Raw genomic sequence first — 14986 nt, forward strand, 5'->3', positions numbered from 1 at the left:
TCTTGTGCTTTTTGCAAACCTGAGGATAATTGCTCGTATTTTGATCAAAGAGTGGTCCTCAGCCTTGGAGGGAAGGGCTGGCAAGGTGTCCTGGTTTCAGCTGGGATGGAGTTCATTTTCTTCTTAGCAGCTGGCACAGTGCTGCGTTTTGGATTTGGTGTGAGAACAATACTGACAGGACACTGATGTTTTTAGTCATTGCTGGGTGATGTTTGTACTAAATCAAGGAGTTTTCTGTTTCCTGGGCCCTGCCAGCGAGAGGGCTGGGGGGGGGGCACAGGAAATTGGAAGGGGACACAGCCAGGACAGGTGACCCCAACTGCCCAAAGAGGTATTCCATACCATATGGTATCATGCTCAGTATATACACTGAAGGAAGAAGAAGGAAGGGGGGACACTTGTCTTCCCGAGTAACTGTTATGTGTGACGGAGCCCTGCTGTCCTGGGGATGGCCGAGCACCTGCCTGCCCATGGGGAGTGGTGAGTGAATTCCTTGCTTTGCTTTGCTTGTGTGTGCGGCTTTTGCTTTCCCTATTAAATTGTTCTTATCTCAACCCGTGAGGTGTACATTCCTTTCCAATTCTCCCCATCCCTCTGGGTGAGGGGGGTGAGCAAGTGGCTGTGTGGTGCTTGGTTGCCAGCCAGGGTTAAACCATGACACAGGGAGAACAGGATGTTGGGGAGGATGCTGAGGTAGGGCAGCGCTGCAGAGTGCCTGGGGAGGAAGGAGGGTGGAAATGGAAGGTAGGAAGTAAGAATGAATTTGAGTGTAAGTAATCAGAGTCCAGGTCTGCCGAAGTACAAACTATCACTCAGTAAGTCCAGGTACAGGATTTAACAAACCCAGACAGGCCAACATGGACAGCTTGATACCAGACACTGGAAGAGGTAAGAAGAGGCAGAAGTGCAAGCTCGGTGCACCCAGACTCAGCTGCTTTCACCAGTTACGAGCTGCAAGGTTGATCCAAGCTCACATTTCTGACAACTCACAGTTCTGCGGCACCAGCCAAAGGCAGCGTCATTTGTAAAGTGCCATCTTCTTGCTCTGGTACATGTACATGTAGGCATCGCAGAAGAGGCGCTTGGCCACTCCATCCATGTCCCGAGGTTGCTCCAGGGCCAGTGCGGCCAGTGACAAGTCCAGGTATTTGGCAATTTCAGGGCACAGCGTTACTGTGGGAATGTTGAAGCCATTTTCGTCACCTAACCCAGAAAAGAGGAGAGAAGTCCAAACCAGGTACCAGAGGATGAGTACCTAGAGCTCAAGCAGATATTATCACACTCAACAGTAATGTCATGCCTTAGCTGAGAGATCTGGAGGCCAACAACAAAGTGGGGAAGGACAGGAGAACGGTCCTCGCCCACACAGCAGCCAGTCCCAGCTGGCTTGACAAGTCCCTTGTTTGAACACAGCCAGAGGATGAAAGCACTGGGAGGAACTCACATGTGCTTGGGCTGGCCATACTCTTCTCTGGGGTCTACTTAAATGGTCACTGTTGGAAGCAGGGTCCAGAGAGAGCCTAAATCATGTAGGGGGCTTCAGAAGAAAAGGTAGAATGGCCAGCACCTACATGACAAGTGCTGCAGAACCTCACAGCTGCCCACCATGCAGCGCCCAGCTGCAATCAAAGCTCAAAGCCCACCACCTCATGTCCTCACCATGCCTGTCAGCCATGCTGTCGAAGAACATCCAGTGTTCGTTCTCAGGGCCATATTTCACAAAGGAGACATAATGACTGGTCTCAATGCAGAGCACTGCGAAGAGCTCCATCTTCTCACGAGGGACCTGCTGGCTGCCCCAAGGGCTCCGACTGTGAAACTCTTCTGGGATGTGCAGCCCAGTTGGCTTGTGCATTTTGCGTCGGTAGTGGGAGTGAACCTGAGGAGATATGATGGGGCAGCACTGCTGAGTGGGCAGAACTGAAGCTGGCCTGCCAGAAAAAGGAGTGTGCAGGGGTCAGACCCCCAGTTTATTCCCCATGGATTTGACTCCCATTGTCCCCATGTGCCAGGTAATGGCATTGTGTCAATGAGCTGGCAACAAGCTGCCGCGATGAGAGCCTGCCATGCTCCAAACCAGGCCAGAGAGCTGTAGGAACGCTCCTGGTGAGACAGCGTGGAGGGCTCAGCACTCAGTCTGTGCAGGATCAGTGCTTACTTAGGCTCTGTGTAAGCAGAGGGTTCAATAATGTGTGGCACCTAACCCTGCTCATGCAGCTGATGCAGGCAGTGGGACAGATAGTCAGGAAGGGGCCCCTCTGTACCCAACCTGAACAGGGTGTTTTGAGGGGGTTCAATCTGCTGTCAGCCACCAAGGCAGATTTTGTGAGCAGCCAAAGAAGAGGAATACCTGTCTGGAGCAGGAGCTGCAGAACTGCTTCAGGCCCACAGCTGCAAATACTTTGTCTTTGAAACATTCTGCACACTCCAGGGTGGCAACGTTGCCACACACACAGCACTCCCTGGGACCTGCAAGGGCAAAAGGGGTGAGAGGATGTGTCTTTTCCAGATCTCACCTGAAATCCAACTTGCCCTGCCACAACTGGTGTTCAAGGAAGAAGAATCACACCATGATCCCACCTTATCTGCTCACAACCCAAAGAGGCAAGTTTTGTCACCTGGTTGCTCACAGTCCCAGTCAGCAGCTTTACTACTGCCCAACAACTTACTGTCAAGCAGCAGATCTGTTATATCCAGTTCCAGGGAAGGAATAATTTTGCTGAACATTTTATATTCCTTCCCAAAACGTGGCATTTGGATAATGAAGCAAGATGGGATCTGGGAAAAGAAACGTAAATGAGTCACCCTGCCAGAAGAGACAAGCCCCAGAGACTTCTGTCTGTAATGCTGCTGGGAGTAAAAACTTTATGCTCCGGTTATTCACAAGACAAAACAGGGAAAGCAGAGCCCTCTTCCCAGGTCACGCTCAGATTCCCTGAGACCTCTCTCTTGTGACTGTATCCTGCTTCTTTGCAGTGTTGGATATATACTAGACCCACTGCAGACTCATTGGCAGGCACAGGTACATTGGAGGAAGCAAGAAAGAGGCAGCAGATAGCAGCGTAGGCAGAAGGTAGCTGGGCTCACCTCCACTAGCTTCAGATCAGAGGACAGGAAGGAGTGTTCCACTAACTGCTGCACATCGGGAACCACCAGATCCTCCTGTTTGTCCATAAATATCTGGTAACAGTAACAGTCCTGCTCCTTCTGGCCTCCTGACCTGCAAGGATTGGTCACGGGGCTTGTTTACGTGGTGCCACAAACATCTGAGCTCCCAGAGGACATACTGGTTTTATTCTGCAAGAGATTCTGGGCCCAAGGCACCAAGGGCTGCTTGGTGCAACACTGACATGAAACACTTTTTCCTTCCAGAAATACTGAATACATGCCATGGGAAGAGAATACAAGTACCATCTTCAGCCTCATTATCCCTCCATAGCATCACATCCTGCTCCTATAAGCAAAACTCAGTTGCCCCTCGTTGATGTAACTATTAAAAGACACTTCAGTATTTTTTAAATCAACTGCACCACGGCACAATCAGCAAACTCCTTCTGAGATGAAAGGTCTCTTGAAAAAGCCACAGAGCAAAACTCGGTGCATTCAAAAGGTGAGTTGTGTCTCCCACAACCCCTACATCCCTGAGCTAGCAGAGAAAGGATTTCTTTCAGATGACCCTGTGCAGAGGAGCTGCAGTACAGTTGTCTTTGTGCTCAGCCTTTCCAAGTACTCCACAATCTACAGCTTGACTGACATCTCAACAAAGGAGCACAGAAACCAAACAATCTCCTTCTACGCTGCTGAACAGCACAGTTATTTTTGGCTTCCTTTAGCCTCTCATCCTCTTTGTAGAGTCCTGAAAAACTGGAACTGCATCCATGGACTGCCTGTTTGAAAGGCTGCAGGACCTGAGCCAGCTTGACAGTCTGGACATATCCCAAATGCACGCAAAGGCTGTCAGATACTGCTGGCTGCGCATGGAAGTTGGACACTTGTTTCTCAAACCACTGTTGGCTCTGCCTGAGGATGACACAAGGGGTTTATCACAATTTTCTGAAGGCGGCACCTTCAGGAAGAGCTTAGAAGTGTCTTCCTGGATATGTCACCTGGGACAAGATCACAACAAGCAAAGTCACAGGCAGCAGTTAATGGGCAGCAGAGAGAAGCTACACACAACTCACTGAGCTGTGCCTCCAAAGGCTGGATGAAAAGGTTCAAGTAACACCTGGTGATTGTGCAGTGAATAACTAATGAGCCTGGACTGGGTAAATTGTATGGCTTAGATATGGAAACTTACTGCAGCTTCAACAGTGGCTCTATTCCCAGGATCTGATGCATTATGAGATTAAGGAACTCCTCAGGATCTGGAAGGTGAGAGAAAAAACATAGGTCACACCACACCAGGAACACTGCCTTGCCCCACTGCATCCAGAAGGGAAAACCTGCCCAATAAAAATGAACCACCATTTCATGAACCTGGAATCTCCTCTTTTACTCTAGATATGGGGACAAGTCAAGCTAAAAGCTGAGAGCACTTGGTTAATGGATAAATCCTAGCATGAGCATGAAAAAAGCAAAGCAGCCTTCAGATATTGCACTCCAACAAGCCAGGCCATCACAGTAACACTACCTCAGGGACTTTAACAGACAGTTACCGCTAACACCAAAAGCATTAACTCAAAAGTGAAATCGAGGACAGCTATGAAAATTCAAAAAACTGAACAGTAGTTAAACCATCCTGGCTAAAGCTAATACACAATAGTACAAGACACAAGTGCTGTCCGCTGACAAGTTACCTGCTGTTTCTGGAAGAATCAATGCCACTTGTTTACTACTCAGGTACTCAGAGGCTGTTGCAGTGATGCTTGGCATTGGTGTAATCCATTTCCTTGTAAACTACACGGGGCCTTGCTGTCCATGGATGAGAATGTGGTGATTGCAACCAGAGATTGGTGGGCTTCAGCTGTGGGTGTTTGCTGTTTAATTTTAGCCAGACTACAGAATCTGACAAATCTCAAATAACTCACCAGAACTCAAAGACAAGTTGATCTTGCCAAAATGATGAATCAAGCTGGATTCTAGCAGGGACATCAGGGATGGACTTATCAGGGTATAACTCAAGGTATAAAGATCAAGGAAATTTCCCTTATTTAAATTTGATTCACACAGATCTTCCTCTCCCCTCGCAGCAACAGCTGCCATAAGGTAGAGACCCAGCACTTCCTATCTTTCCATCAGACTTCAGGACAATTTCAGCTGAAAAGCCTGTAGAGTTTTAAAAGCCCAAACTACTTTACATGTGCATTTTTGCATAAACAAACAGCACAGCAGGCATATTAATGCAGATGCCTGAAAGAAGCATACAATTAAATTGTCAGCCTGGTGCTTGGACGAGACAGCACGCAGCAAAGCAGTGTGGGGAAGGCCCCAGAGAAGGCCCCAGGCCACATTACCTTTCTCAGCGTTGGTAAAGCTTGAACACCGGCCCTTTTCAGTTAGCTGCTCCCTAAGGTGCATCACACTCCTAGCTCTGACAAAGCCAGTCCTAGAAACAAGAAGCAGCTCAGATGATCTCTCTAGCGTATTTAAGTAATAAAATCATCAAATGGTTTGAGTTGGAAGGGATACTTTGAAGGTCATCTAGTCCAACCTCCCTGCCATGGGCTGGGACACCTTCCACCAGACCAGGTTGCTCAGAGCCCCGTCCAACCTGGCCTTCAACACTGCCAGGGATGGGGCATCCACAGCTTCTCTGGGCAACCTGTGCCAGTGTCTCACCACCCTCAGTGAAAAAATTTCTTCCTTATGTCCAATCTAAACCTACCCTCTTTTACTTTAAAGCCATCACCCCTTGTCCTGTCACTACAGGCCCTGCTAAAGAGTCTGTCCCCATCCTTCTTATAAGCCCTCTTTAAGCCGAAAGGCTGCAGTAAGGTCTCTCTGGAGCCTTCTCTTCTCCAGGCTGAACCTCTCCAGCTCTCCCAACCTTTTTCCACAGCAGAGGGCTTCCAGCCCTTGGACCCTTTCTGCGTCCCTTTCCCGCCCCGCTCCAACAGGTCTGTCTTGTGCTGGGGACCCCTGAGCTGGGTGCAGTGCTCTGGGAGGGGCTCTTCACCACAGCAGAGCAGAGGGGCAGAATCCCCTACCTCTACCTGCTGGCCATGCTGCTCAGGATGCAGCCCAGGATCCGGCTGGATTTCTGGGCTGTGAGCACGCATTGCCAGCTCGTGCCAAATTTTTCATCCCCAAGTCCTTCTCTGCGGGGCTGCTCTCTATCAGATCTCAGCATCACAGAATGTCCCAGGGTTGTATTTCTGCAGCCAGTGCCAGGACACTGGTGCTCAAGGAAGATCATAGAATCATAAAATGGTTTGGGTTGGAAGGGACCTTAAATATCATCTAGTTCCAACCCCCCTACCCTGGGCAGGGACACACCTCCCACTAGAGCAGCTCACTCAAAGCCCCACCTTAAACACACAAGATGCTAATGTCTTATGTTCAGTCAGCTCTCCATCCCTCTCTTCCACACCTCTCTAGGGAGGATGAGGAAAGAACCTGGCATCTTTGATACAAATTCCAGAAGATTTAGCTCTCACACCATGATCTACCGTCATGCAGCCTGATATTGCATACTGCCTTTGGGACTAACTGCTGATGAAGAAGTGCCACTACTTCACCTGCTCCAGAGTTCCTCCCAGCCATGTTCTAAACCCCAGGAACCCCCTTTCTTCCTTTCACTGAAAGGTGCAGCTCACTGGGCTTCCTTCTAAGCAAGAGATATTCATGCACATGCAGCAGGAGTTACAACAGCCCTACAACCCAGGGAAAGGAACAACTGGAAGAGGAACCCTATATGAAAATGTTTGGATGTGGCTTTAAGGAGAAACCCTCCAGGTAACCCTTTCCCTTAGTGGTAGGTACCATGTGGCAGGGCAGCAGAGAAGGTACGAAGGCAGATGGATTACTTCCAGGGTTCCCACATACTATACTCACTTTCGGAGGGGATTAACAATCTCATCCCGCAGAATGCTCTGGACGTTCCTGTCACATAGTGGGAAGGGCTTGAAGAGCATGGAGTCCAGCACGGACGTACAGGAGAAGAGGCTGTGAAAAGAATGTGATAGGTTTAAGTCTGATGGATTTCCAGCAATAGTTAGAACCAAATTGTTGTGCCTGGTGACAATCGATGGCTGTTATTTTCAACAGTCCATGCATACAATTACAGAAAGGTGCATGACAGCACATCTCCACAGTGAGATAAACCACATCTGATTTAATGAACACTGGTAGTAAGCAAGGAAACAGCTGAGAGAGAATGAAATCTCACACTTTGCAGCCAAAACTACTCATGGGGGGCACCACTGAATCTTTTCCTCTCCAAGCAGTGCTGCCCAGTGAAGCTGGGACCTTCTGGGCAGTTTCTTTGAAATGTTTCCAGACAGTACCTCCAGTGACAGAGTCAGCATGGTCCAAGTTCAGAAAACTACAATCTCTCACTGCCCTGCATGACAGACACGTGGGTACCTTAGGTACTCATGAGGGGTACTTCAGGGCCTAAGAATCTACCACATTAGGAAGGAGATCAAAAAGCAGCAAGCATCACAGCTGCATCCCCACACAGGAAATTTATACCAGCTAAATTTCCAGCCACCTTGAAAGTCCAAGGAAGTGCTACAGCTTAGGGCTCCACCCAATTAGAAAAGCACTCCTTTAATGAAATGGTACCATCTGAGCATACCTGAAGAGGGCTGCATCCATATAGCAAGAATTACAATGCCCTTGGATCCCCTTCATCCGCCCTAGCAGGACACGCACCGCTGCCTCATTCCGGAGGGGAGGAAAACTCTCTGAAGCCTGTGGAAGAACTTCTTGCCCTCCTGCAAGAGAAGAAACAGAAGCAGCTCTCTTTAGCTTCTCACCTCATCTGAGTCCATTCGGCCCTTCCCCAATGCCCCAGAGGTCTGCTCCGCTCAGAACTCAGCACCACACCCTTCTGTGTTGCTCCTGCTGGGATTCAACCATGCTCAGATGAAGACTTCTCTTTTTACTAATTCATTACTGGAAACGGGAGACAAAACCAAACCCTCTCTTTTTCACCAGAGGCATGGCCTAGCAATCCACGCTGCCTCTGCCATTGTTACGCCAAGTATAATGAAGACAAAAAGAGCTACAAATGAGCTGGTGCTATGTTATATGAAAGCTTGGGATCTCTCTGTTGAAAGACATGTGACCCCAGCAGTCAGCAAAAGTACAAACAGGCAACTGCACTTTAATAGCCTCATCTTCCTGGCCTGTGGTCTCCTTAAGCTTCAAAGGTAGCTTTCTCAGTCTGGTCTTTTCTGATCTCTTCAGCATTCTCCCCTTGTAATTCAACTTCCTCTCTTCAGCACATCCTTAAAGACATTCTTCCCTGTCTCTACTCCCAGTTTTTGGATAGTCCCTACAGGAATCTTGTCTTCTTGTTTGCAGTGATCTTGTTTACTGTTTCTAAATGGCTAGTTCACACTGTCTTTTCTGCTCGTGAACAATTTCTTCCTGTTCAACTGAAAATACTAGCCTGTTCTTCCCTGCATCTTCCTGTGAACGTCTTACCATCACATGAAGTTCTATGCTCATATTGATTCAATCCTCCCTCCCTTTTCAAGCTCCCTCTTATTTCTCAGTCCCCAGGTGTAACACTGTTACACCCAGCATCTTGGCCATAGGCCTTAGCTACCCGCTCCAATTCTCCAGAGCCACGCGTGCCATCTACGTTTAACATACAGTAGCTAGGCCAGGCCCTATAGCTAGAACGCTTGCCCATATTCAGGTCTCAATTTTACAAGACTTTTTCTTCTGCCCTGAAAAACACAGGGAGAGAAGCCCTGTCTTGCTTGCAGCCTTCACAATGCCTTGCAAAGGCTGTTGCTCTGAACTTCTCTCCTCTGTTACCCCCACAATGTTTCCTGACAGCTTCCCTTTCACCAACACATCCATGCCACTGAGGCCTTGTTTTTAGAGTCACACACAACACATTGTCCCATATTCAATGCCCTAGTCTGTTATCCCTGTAACAAATCACTTAACAACTCTCACACTTGTGGGGCATTCCCTATAAATACCATCATGGCAACCTCAGCCTCCTTAAAACTGACATCTTTTGCAACACCCAAAGGAAGTGAAGACTATTAAACCGCTGATTAAGAGACTTTGCATGAGGCTTCTCCACAGCACGCCTTGTCCCAGCACAGCCCCGTCTCCTCTCTCCCTGGAGAACTTACTATAACCTGTGAGACTCAAGTCACTGTTGTGTGAACACTGGAAGCGGACGTCAGGCTGGCAGGACTGCAGCTTGACGAAGAGTCCGCGCTTTGGAGCGCAGTGGAAGTAGTATTTGCCCAGCCATTCGCCAGCAGTGACCCCTTTATCTTCATCCTGGGAAAAGAGCATTGAGGAATAACATGAGAGAAGGCTTTCCACAAATGAGGTGCAATCCCCCAAATGGCCATTTAATATCTTAAGAGCTGTGTACAAGTCTGGTCCCATTTTGTTGACTGTTTTCATTTATTCTGGTTATGTCCCCAACCTATTGATGCTGCTTGTAGGATTCATGATTATTCCATCCCACATTCCAGTAATGCTGCTCTAGAAGAGAGCAAACCCAGCCCTCATAATCACTCCACAAGCTCTCCTCCCCAGCCTAAGGGAGGGCACAATTGTGTGCTTGCCCTCACAGTTCGCACTGTGACACATCAGAGGCCCAGGTCAGGCTGTGTGATATACAGCCACCTGCTGAAGGTCTTAGAAGAGCGACCAAGACCTGCCCGTTCTGATACACAATCTCGCAGCAGGAAATATTTTACTTCTTACCAGTTCAACTCCTGCCATTTTGTGCTTAATTTGGGGCAGGTAGCCCAACCAGCGGATGATTCCTGAAACCTGATTTCCCTTGTCCAAGGTGATCTGGACCATAGAGTTCACCTCCAGGGATGAATTCCCACTTTCACACTCCTCCCCACTTTCGCTTCTCTCTCGTTTCATTTGGTTTGGGTGCTGCAAGCCCATGTCAGACTCGAATGGTGAAAATAAACCTAGTGGGCAATACAAAACATCAGGTTAGGTAGGAAATCAACACCTAATGAGAGACCCCTCTCAATGTCCTCTAATACCAGGTCTATTTTGAAATTATAGACCACGCAGACAATCATGAAGCTGAGCACCAGAGACACAAGGTATAATTCCCAGTGATATGGCCAAGCTGGTCTAACAGGCTGAGTGGGGATGATCCTGCTCCTTGTTTCCCCACTCAAGGTTGCATACTCCAGCCTCTTGCTGGCCCTAGAGCTAACACAGCCCTTCACAGAGCCATTTCAGACCACTAAACAGCAGCAGGGGAGTTATTTCCTAATTATTTTTCTGCCTTTAGTGAGATGAATCAAGTGAATGGTTTAATGATGGCTTCCCTCAGCCTGCCAACTGCACGGTGTCTGCTGATGGCAACTGAGATATTCCACTGTTTTCTTGTCTTGTCCAATGACTCACACCATCGCTGCTGGCATCTGTGCCTTTCTGAGTTTGTCTGTCATCAGGATGACGCTCCTGCTCCACTTTCTACAACTAAATTAAAGACTCTTTAACCAGTGGTGCCTTCTCCCCTAGGAAATACTTCTGCACTGCAATCAGATTCTCTTCCTTTTCCTGACAAATGGATAGACTCAGCTTTAGTTGCCTAATGCAAAGAATTTAGTCCAGAACTTAACACTGTTCTACAGACCTTCCCTGCCTCCTGATCAACGTAGCTGGGACTAGCGGAAGCTTTTGTTGGACTTTCAGCTCATCAGTAGCCTGCAGAGAAGACATAAATGCTAAATCCCCAGGAAAGTAGTACACAGGGCAGACACTTCTGATGATAACCTACTTTGCAAGCTCTCCTTCACAACAGAGTCCATAGGGATCTCTCTGAAAATGTCAGTTGTTCCTTCTTCTTCCTGAAAGGAGAGAAAATCTATCAGCTAAATACTTTATCAGGCATAGGGCATTCCTGAAACAGGAACCAATTTTTCAAAGAGGCCTGGAAAGTTTTAACCTTACGTCCCCTTTGGACAGTCCTTCCACTTTTCTTTAATGTCCCACTATAACACAATTTAACAAACAAAAAAAAATAATCCCACAAAACCAAGAAAAGGCAGCAAGGCTGCTCTTACCGGACAAACTGTAATGAACCACTGGGTTCCCTCCCTGTAAACTGCCATCGCTATTCCTTTTGTGAGGACTTGGTCCACGTAGAAGCTAACTGCATCTCCCACTTTCACAGGAACCATCTCTTCTGTGTCTGGTTTTGGCTTCTGTTTCGCATAGTCATTGTCTGGCGTGGAAATAAACTGGACTTTGCTAAACGGCAGGAAGATCCCGCAGTTCCGCTTACACTTGAAATACTCAGTACCGTGGTAAGATCCATCACTGCGCCCTCTGTTTTCTCCTTCACTCTGAAAACATGCCAAACAGGCACATTACATACACAAACATTAAGGGAAAATATAAAACTTATTTTCTTGGTGACTTTACCTGTAACTCCACCCCGAAGAAGACTGGAGATAGCACAGCTGAAATGTTTTTGTAAATGCTTCCAATGTAGCGGATGATACCAGGGAAATATTGCTGGTCAACCTCTACCATCACTTTTTGGCCTGGCACGGCCCGCAGAGCTGCTTCAAGGCTCAGCCTCTCCAAGAAGTAGTTCAAGCGTTCATTGTGGCTACTGATGGCCAGGAGGAAGACAGCAGTCTCCTTGCGCACAGGCTGAAGGATTTCTATATTTATCGTGACAGTGGAGCTGTCATCCAACATGATGACTTTTAAGAAGCAAGCCGGGGGCCTGTCATCGGAGAAGTTACGCAGGTAACTTCTCTCACTGCAGAAACACATGTTCCCAGCTTGGAAGTACTTGCTGCCATAGGCACAGTCTTCTGTTAGGATGTAATAGCAGTTTCCATCCCCTGCTGAAGACAGGATGCTGGTCATCGTCGTTCCCCTGAGTTGTGAGAAAAGGAGGAGTCACAGCGGTGAAGACACATGCAGGTTAATGGTTGGACTTGATCTTAAGTATCTTTTCCAATCTAAATGATTCTATGTTATTGCAGGATGTCAGAAGAATTCAGGTTGGAAGACATCTCAAGCCCAACCCTGCACTCAAAGCAGGTTGCTCAAATCCTCACCCAGTTGAGTTTTGGGCATCTCCAACCACAGAGAGCCCACAGCCTCCCTGGTCCCTTTTTCCAGTGTTTGATCACTCTCATGGCAAGGGTGAAAAAAGCAAAAGGTGAAAAAGGTGAAAAAGAAGAAATTCCATCTAATCAAGACTTCTGATGTTCCTGCTTGTCCTCATTGCCTCCTGTCCTCTCACTGTGCATCCATGGAAGAGTCCAGCTCTGCCTTCTTGACTAAACCCTCCCAGTAAGAAGCTGCACAGAGCAGCATCTCCTCACCTGTCCTGTTCCCTACAACACCGCACAGCAATGGCCTCATTAAATTCTACCTTCTTTTCATACTTAGTTGCAGGAGTGAGGGAAAGGCTAAACTCTGCCTTTTAAAAAATCTCTAAAAAGGAAGTTCTAGTCTGCAACTAGAACTCTTGGATATTGTGTTAAAGCACACGAAGATTCACAACATATGCAAAGCACAGCACCGCATTGCTATGTTGAGGCATTAAAAACCACCATCTTTGAAAACCAGTATATTAAAAGAAATTCAAACATCTGGAATCAGAGGTACATTTCTGCACTTAAATTCTAGTTAAATTCTCGTACATTTTACCCCTCCCCATCTCACTTTTGATGATACCCTGCACAGCCAGAATCCAGACTTTTTGTTAGAGCATTTAAAAAAAAAGGCTGAGTATAGAAACTTCTACCTGCAGGTAGACAGCACCATTTGGCCCAACCTGGCCAATACAGAGAAAATAAGGAGACATGCCTGTTTCTAGGCCATGGAGGAAATTAAGAAAGATGCCTCCACTGTGGGCTACCTGGTAGAAGTTTCTTAAAACTTGGGAGTGGAGAGAGAAGGAACTGAGCAGATGCAATTAAGGGAAGTAGAAACACACTTGGGGCATTGCAGCAGGAAGCACAAATGCAGCTGCTCACAAGAATAAACGGGTGGGTTGGGAGGAAAACGTAGGCAGAGTTTTGAAGAGAAAGGCTGCACAGAGCTCAGCAAGGAGGGCAGTGTTACTGAGGACTTCACTGGAAATTAGTATCAAGAAAACTTTTTTTTAAAAAAAGTATCATGAAAAGATAAATCACTGCTTGTGTTAGGGAAAAAAGAAATCACATGATGCCTGATTAAATCTTGGGGCTTTCCTTCTGTTTGGGCTCATTGTGGCAGCTTCCTACAGGAGCTGTCTCCCTTTCAATTTTAGTTGTTAACCTTAGCAGGCGGGAAGATAGCTTGGAGATCTGATCTAAATGCTGCTGTACTGCTTTTGGGCAACGCTCCTTTGCTGAGGCTGAAGGTCTGGTCTCAAAATTGAATAACCCCACAGAAATCCATGGGTCTCCTCAAGTACCATCCACTTGGGTCTGCCAGCATGGCTAATTTAATGTGTATAATCAGCGTTTTCAAGAACTCAACATGCAGCACTGAGGCAGGGCGCTGTCATGGTGGTACAAACCACGCTCATGCTCCTTCTTTGTACTGAGGGACTCCTGCCAATAGATCACCATCACTCGAGGATGACCACCTCAAAGTCATGGGGCACTATGGGGGCACACAGGAGCAGCCCTACCAGGGTAAGGCACCCTGCTTCGCAATGAGCAGCTTGGGAGGTGACAGCTGGCAGTGGCAGTGATCCCACAGCATGCAGCAGTTCCCTTAGTGCCCATCCACACAACTTGCTGCTGACATTTTATAATTCTGCTGGCAGAGCAAAGGCTTGAAGTTCTGTGATTTTTAAAGGACAGAATTAAAAAAAATAACATTCCATGTACTATCTCCCCCTATTCAATCTTCCGCTTTCAGGACCTTGGTTTTATTTTACTTTTTTTTTTTTTTTTTTAAAGTTCTCTCCCCACAAGGACTATAATAAACTTCACTGTGCTTCAAACACTGGGGGAAAAGGAAAACCAGAATAAAACCGTTTTCCTCATAAAATAAAGCGTTTTCCTCATCAAACCCAGAAACAAACTGTTCTCCTCATAAATAACCAAGAGTAAACTGTTTTCTTCATCAAAACCAAGAATAAATAATCTCTAACAACAAAATATGTGCAATTCCCTCCCAGGTTAACAGAAATAAAAGCACACCGTGACCAGTGTGCAATATTTGGGCTTGTGATGTTTCAATCAGCGCTGAAACCTGATGGATTACGCTGAGGGGAACCTGGAAAGCGCCAGATAATGAAAAATAAAGCGGCACAAAAGCAGCGATTTGAGGCTGGGCTAGAGGAAGGCCCTCCAGGGCTCTGTCCCTGAGGTAGCGAGAGAAGGGGCGGCAGGCGGCGTGGCGCCCACAGGGCGGGCCCGGCGGGGGGCTGCGAGGGCCCCACCGGGCCTGGGGAAATGCCCCGCTGTGGGGCCATGGCCGAGGCGGGGGGGGGGGGGGGGGAATCCCGGCGCTGCCCCCCCCCAGCCCCCCGCTCTCACCGTCTCCCGCCGCCGGCCCGGCCCCGCTCTTCCGCGTCAGCCGACGCCACCACAGAGCCGCGGGGAGCGCGGCCCAGAGCGGCGATGGCACGCCCGCCACGCCCCGCAGCCGCCGGCTGGCTCAGCCAATTGGAGAGAGGGCAAGAGGCAGGAAGCCAATCAAGAAGAGAGTGGGCGGAACCGAACCGCCGAGGGGCGGGACTCGCCTCTCTCTCGCCCCGCACCCTGTGGGGCCCATGAGGGGCCGGAGCGTCCCCGCCGGCGGCAGCGGGGCTGCGTGGGCTCGGTGGCTCCAGAGCCCCGTGTGCGGCCCCGGAGCGCTGTGTCCTCACGGCTGTCTGTTCTCAGAGTCCTGTGTCACTATAGCT

At 48.3% G+C, this 14986-nt stretch overlaps 1 protein-coding gene across 1 annotated transcript; it reads right to left on the bottom strand.

The window, feature by feature from the left end:
• Positions 1-820: 820 nt before the first annotated feature.
• LOC121085206 (ubiquitin carboxyl-terminal hydrolase CYLD-like) lies at positions 821-14707 on the bottom strand. The gene is made up of 15 exons (XM_040587640.1): positions 14619-14707; positions 11545-12010; positions 11184-11465; positions 10898-10967; positions 9850-10070; positions 9261-9414; positions 7739-7877; positions 6994-7104; positions 5454-5545; positions 4298-4364; positions 3088-3220; positions 2670-2778; positions 2351-2469; positions 1660-1879; positions 821-1203 (listed from the first exon to the last, which is right to left on the bottom strand). Exons 2-15 carry the CDS (start codon positions 11998-12000, stop codon positions 1019-1021), a joined length of 2358 nt encoding a protein of 785 aa, XP_040443574.1. The 5' UTR covers positions 12001-12010; positions 14619-14707; the 3' UTR covers positions 821-1018.
• Between the last annotated feature and the right edge of the window lie 279 nt (positions 14708-14986).

The sequence above is a fragment of the Falco naumanni genome, chromosome 3 (genome assembly GCF_017639655.2).
Source record: "Falco naumanni isolate bFalNau1 chromosome 3, bFalNau1.pat, whole genome shotgun sequence".
Classification (NCBI taxonomy): Eukaryota; Metazoa; Chordata; class Aves; order Falconiformes; family Falconidae; genus Falco; species Falco naumanni.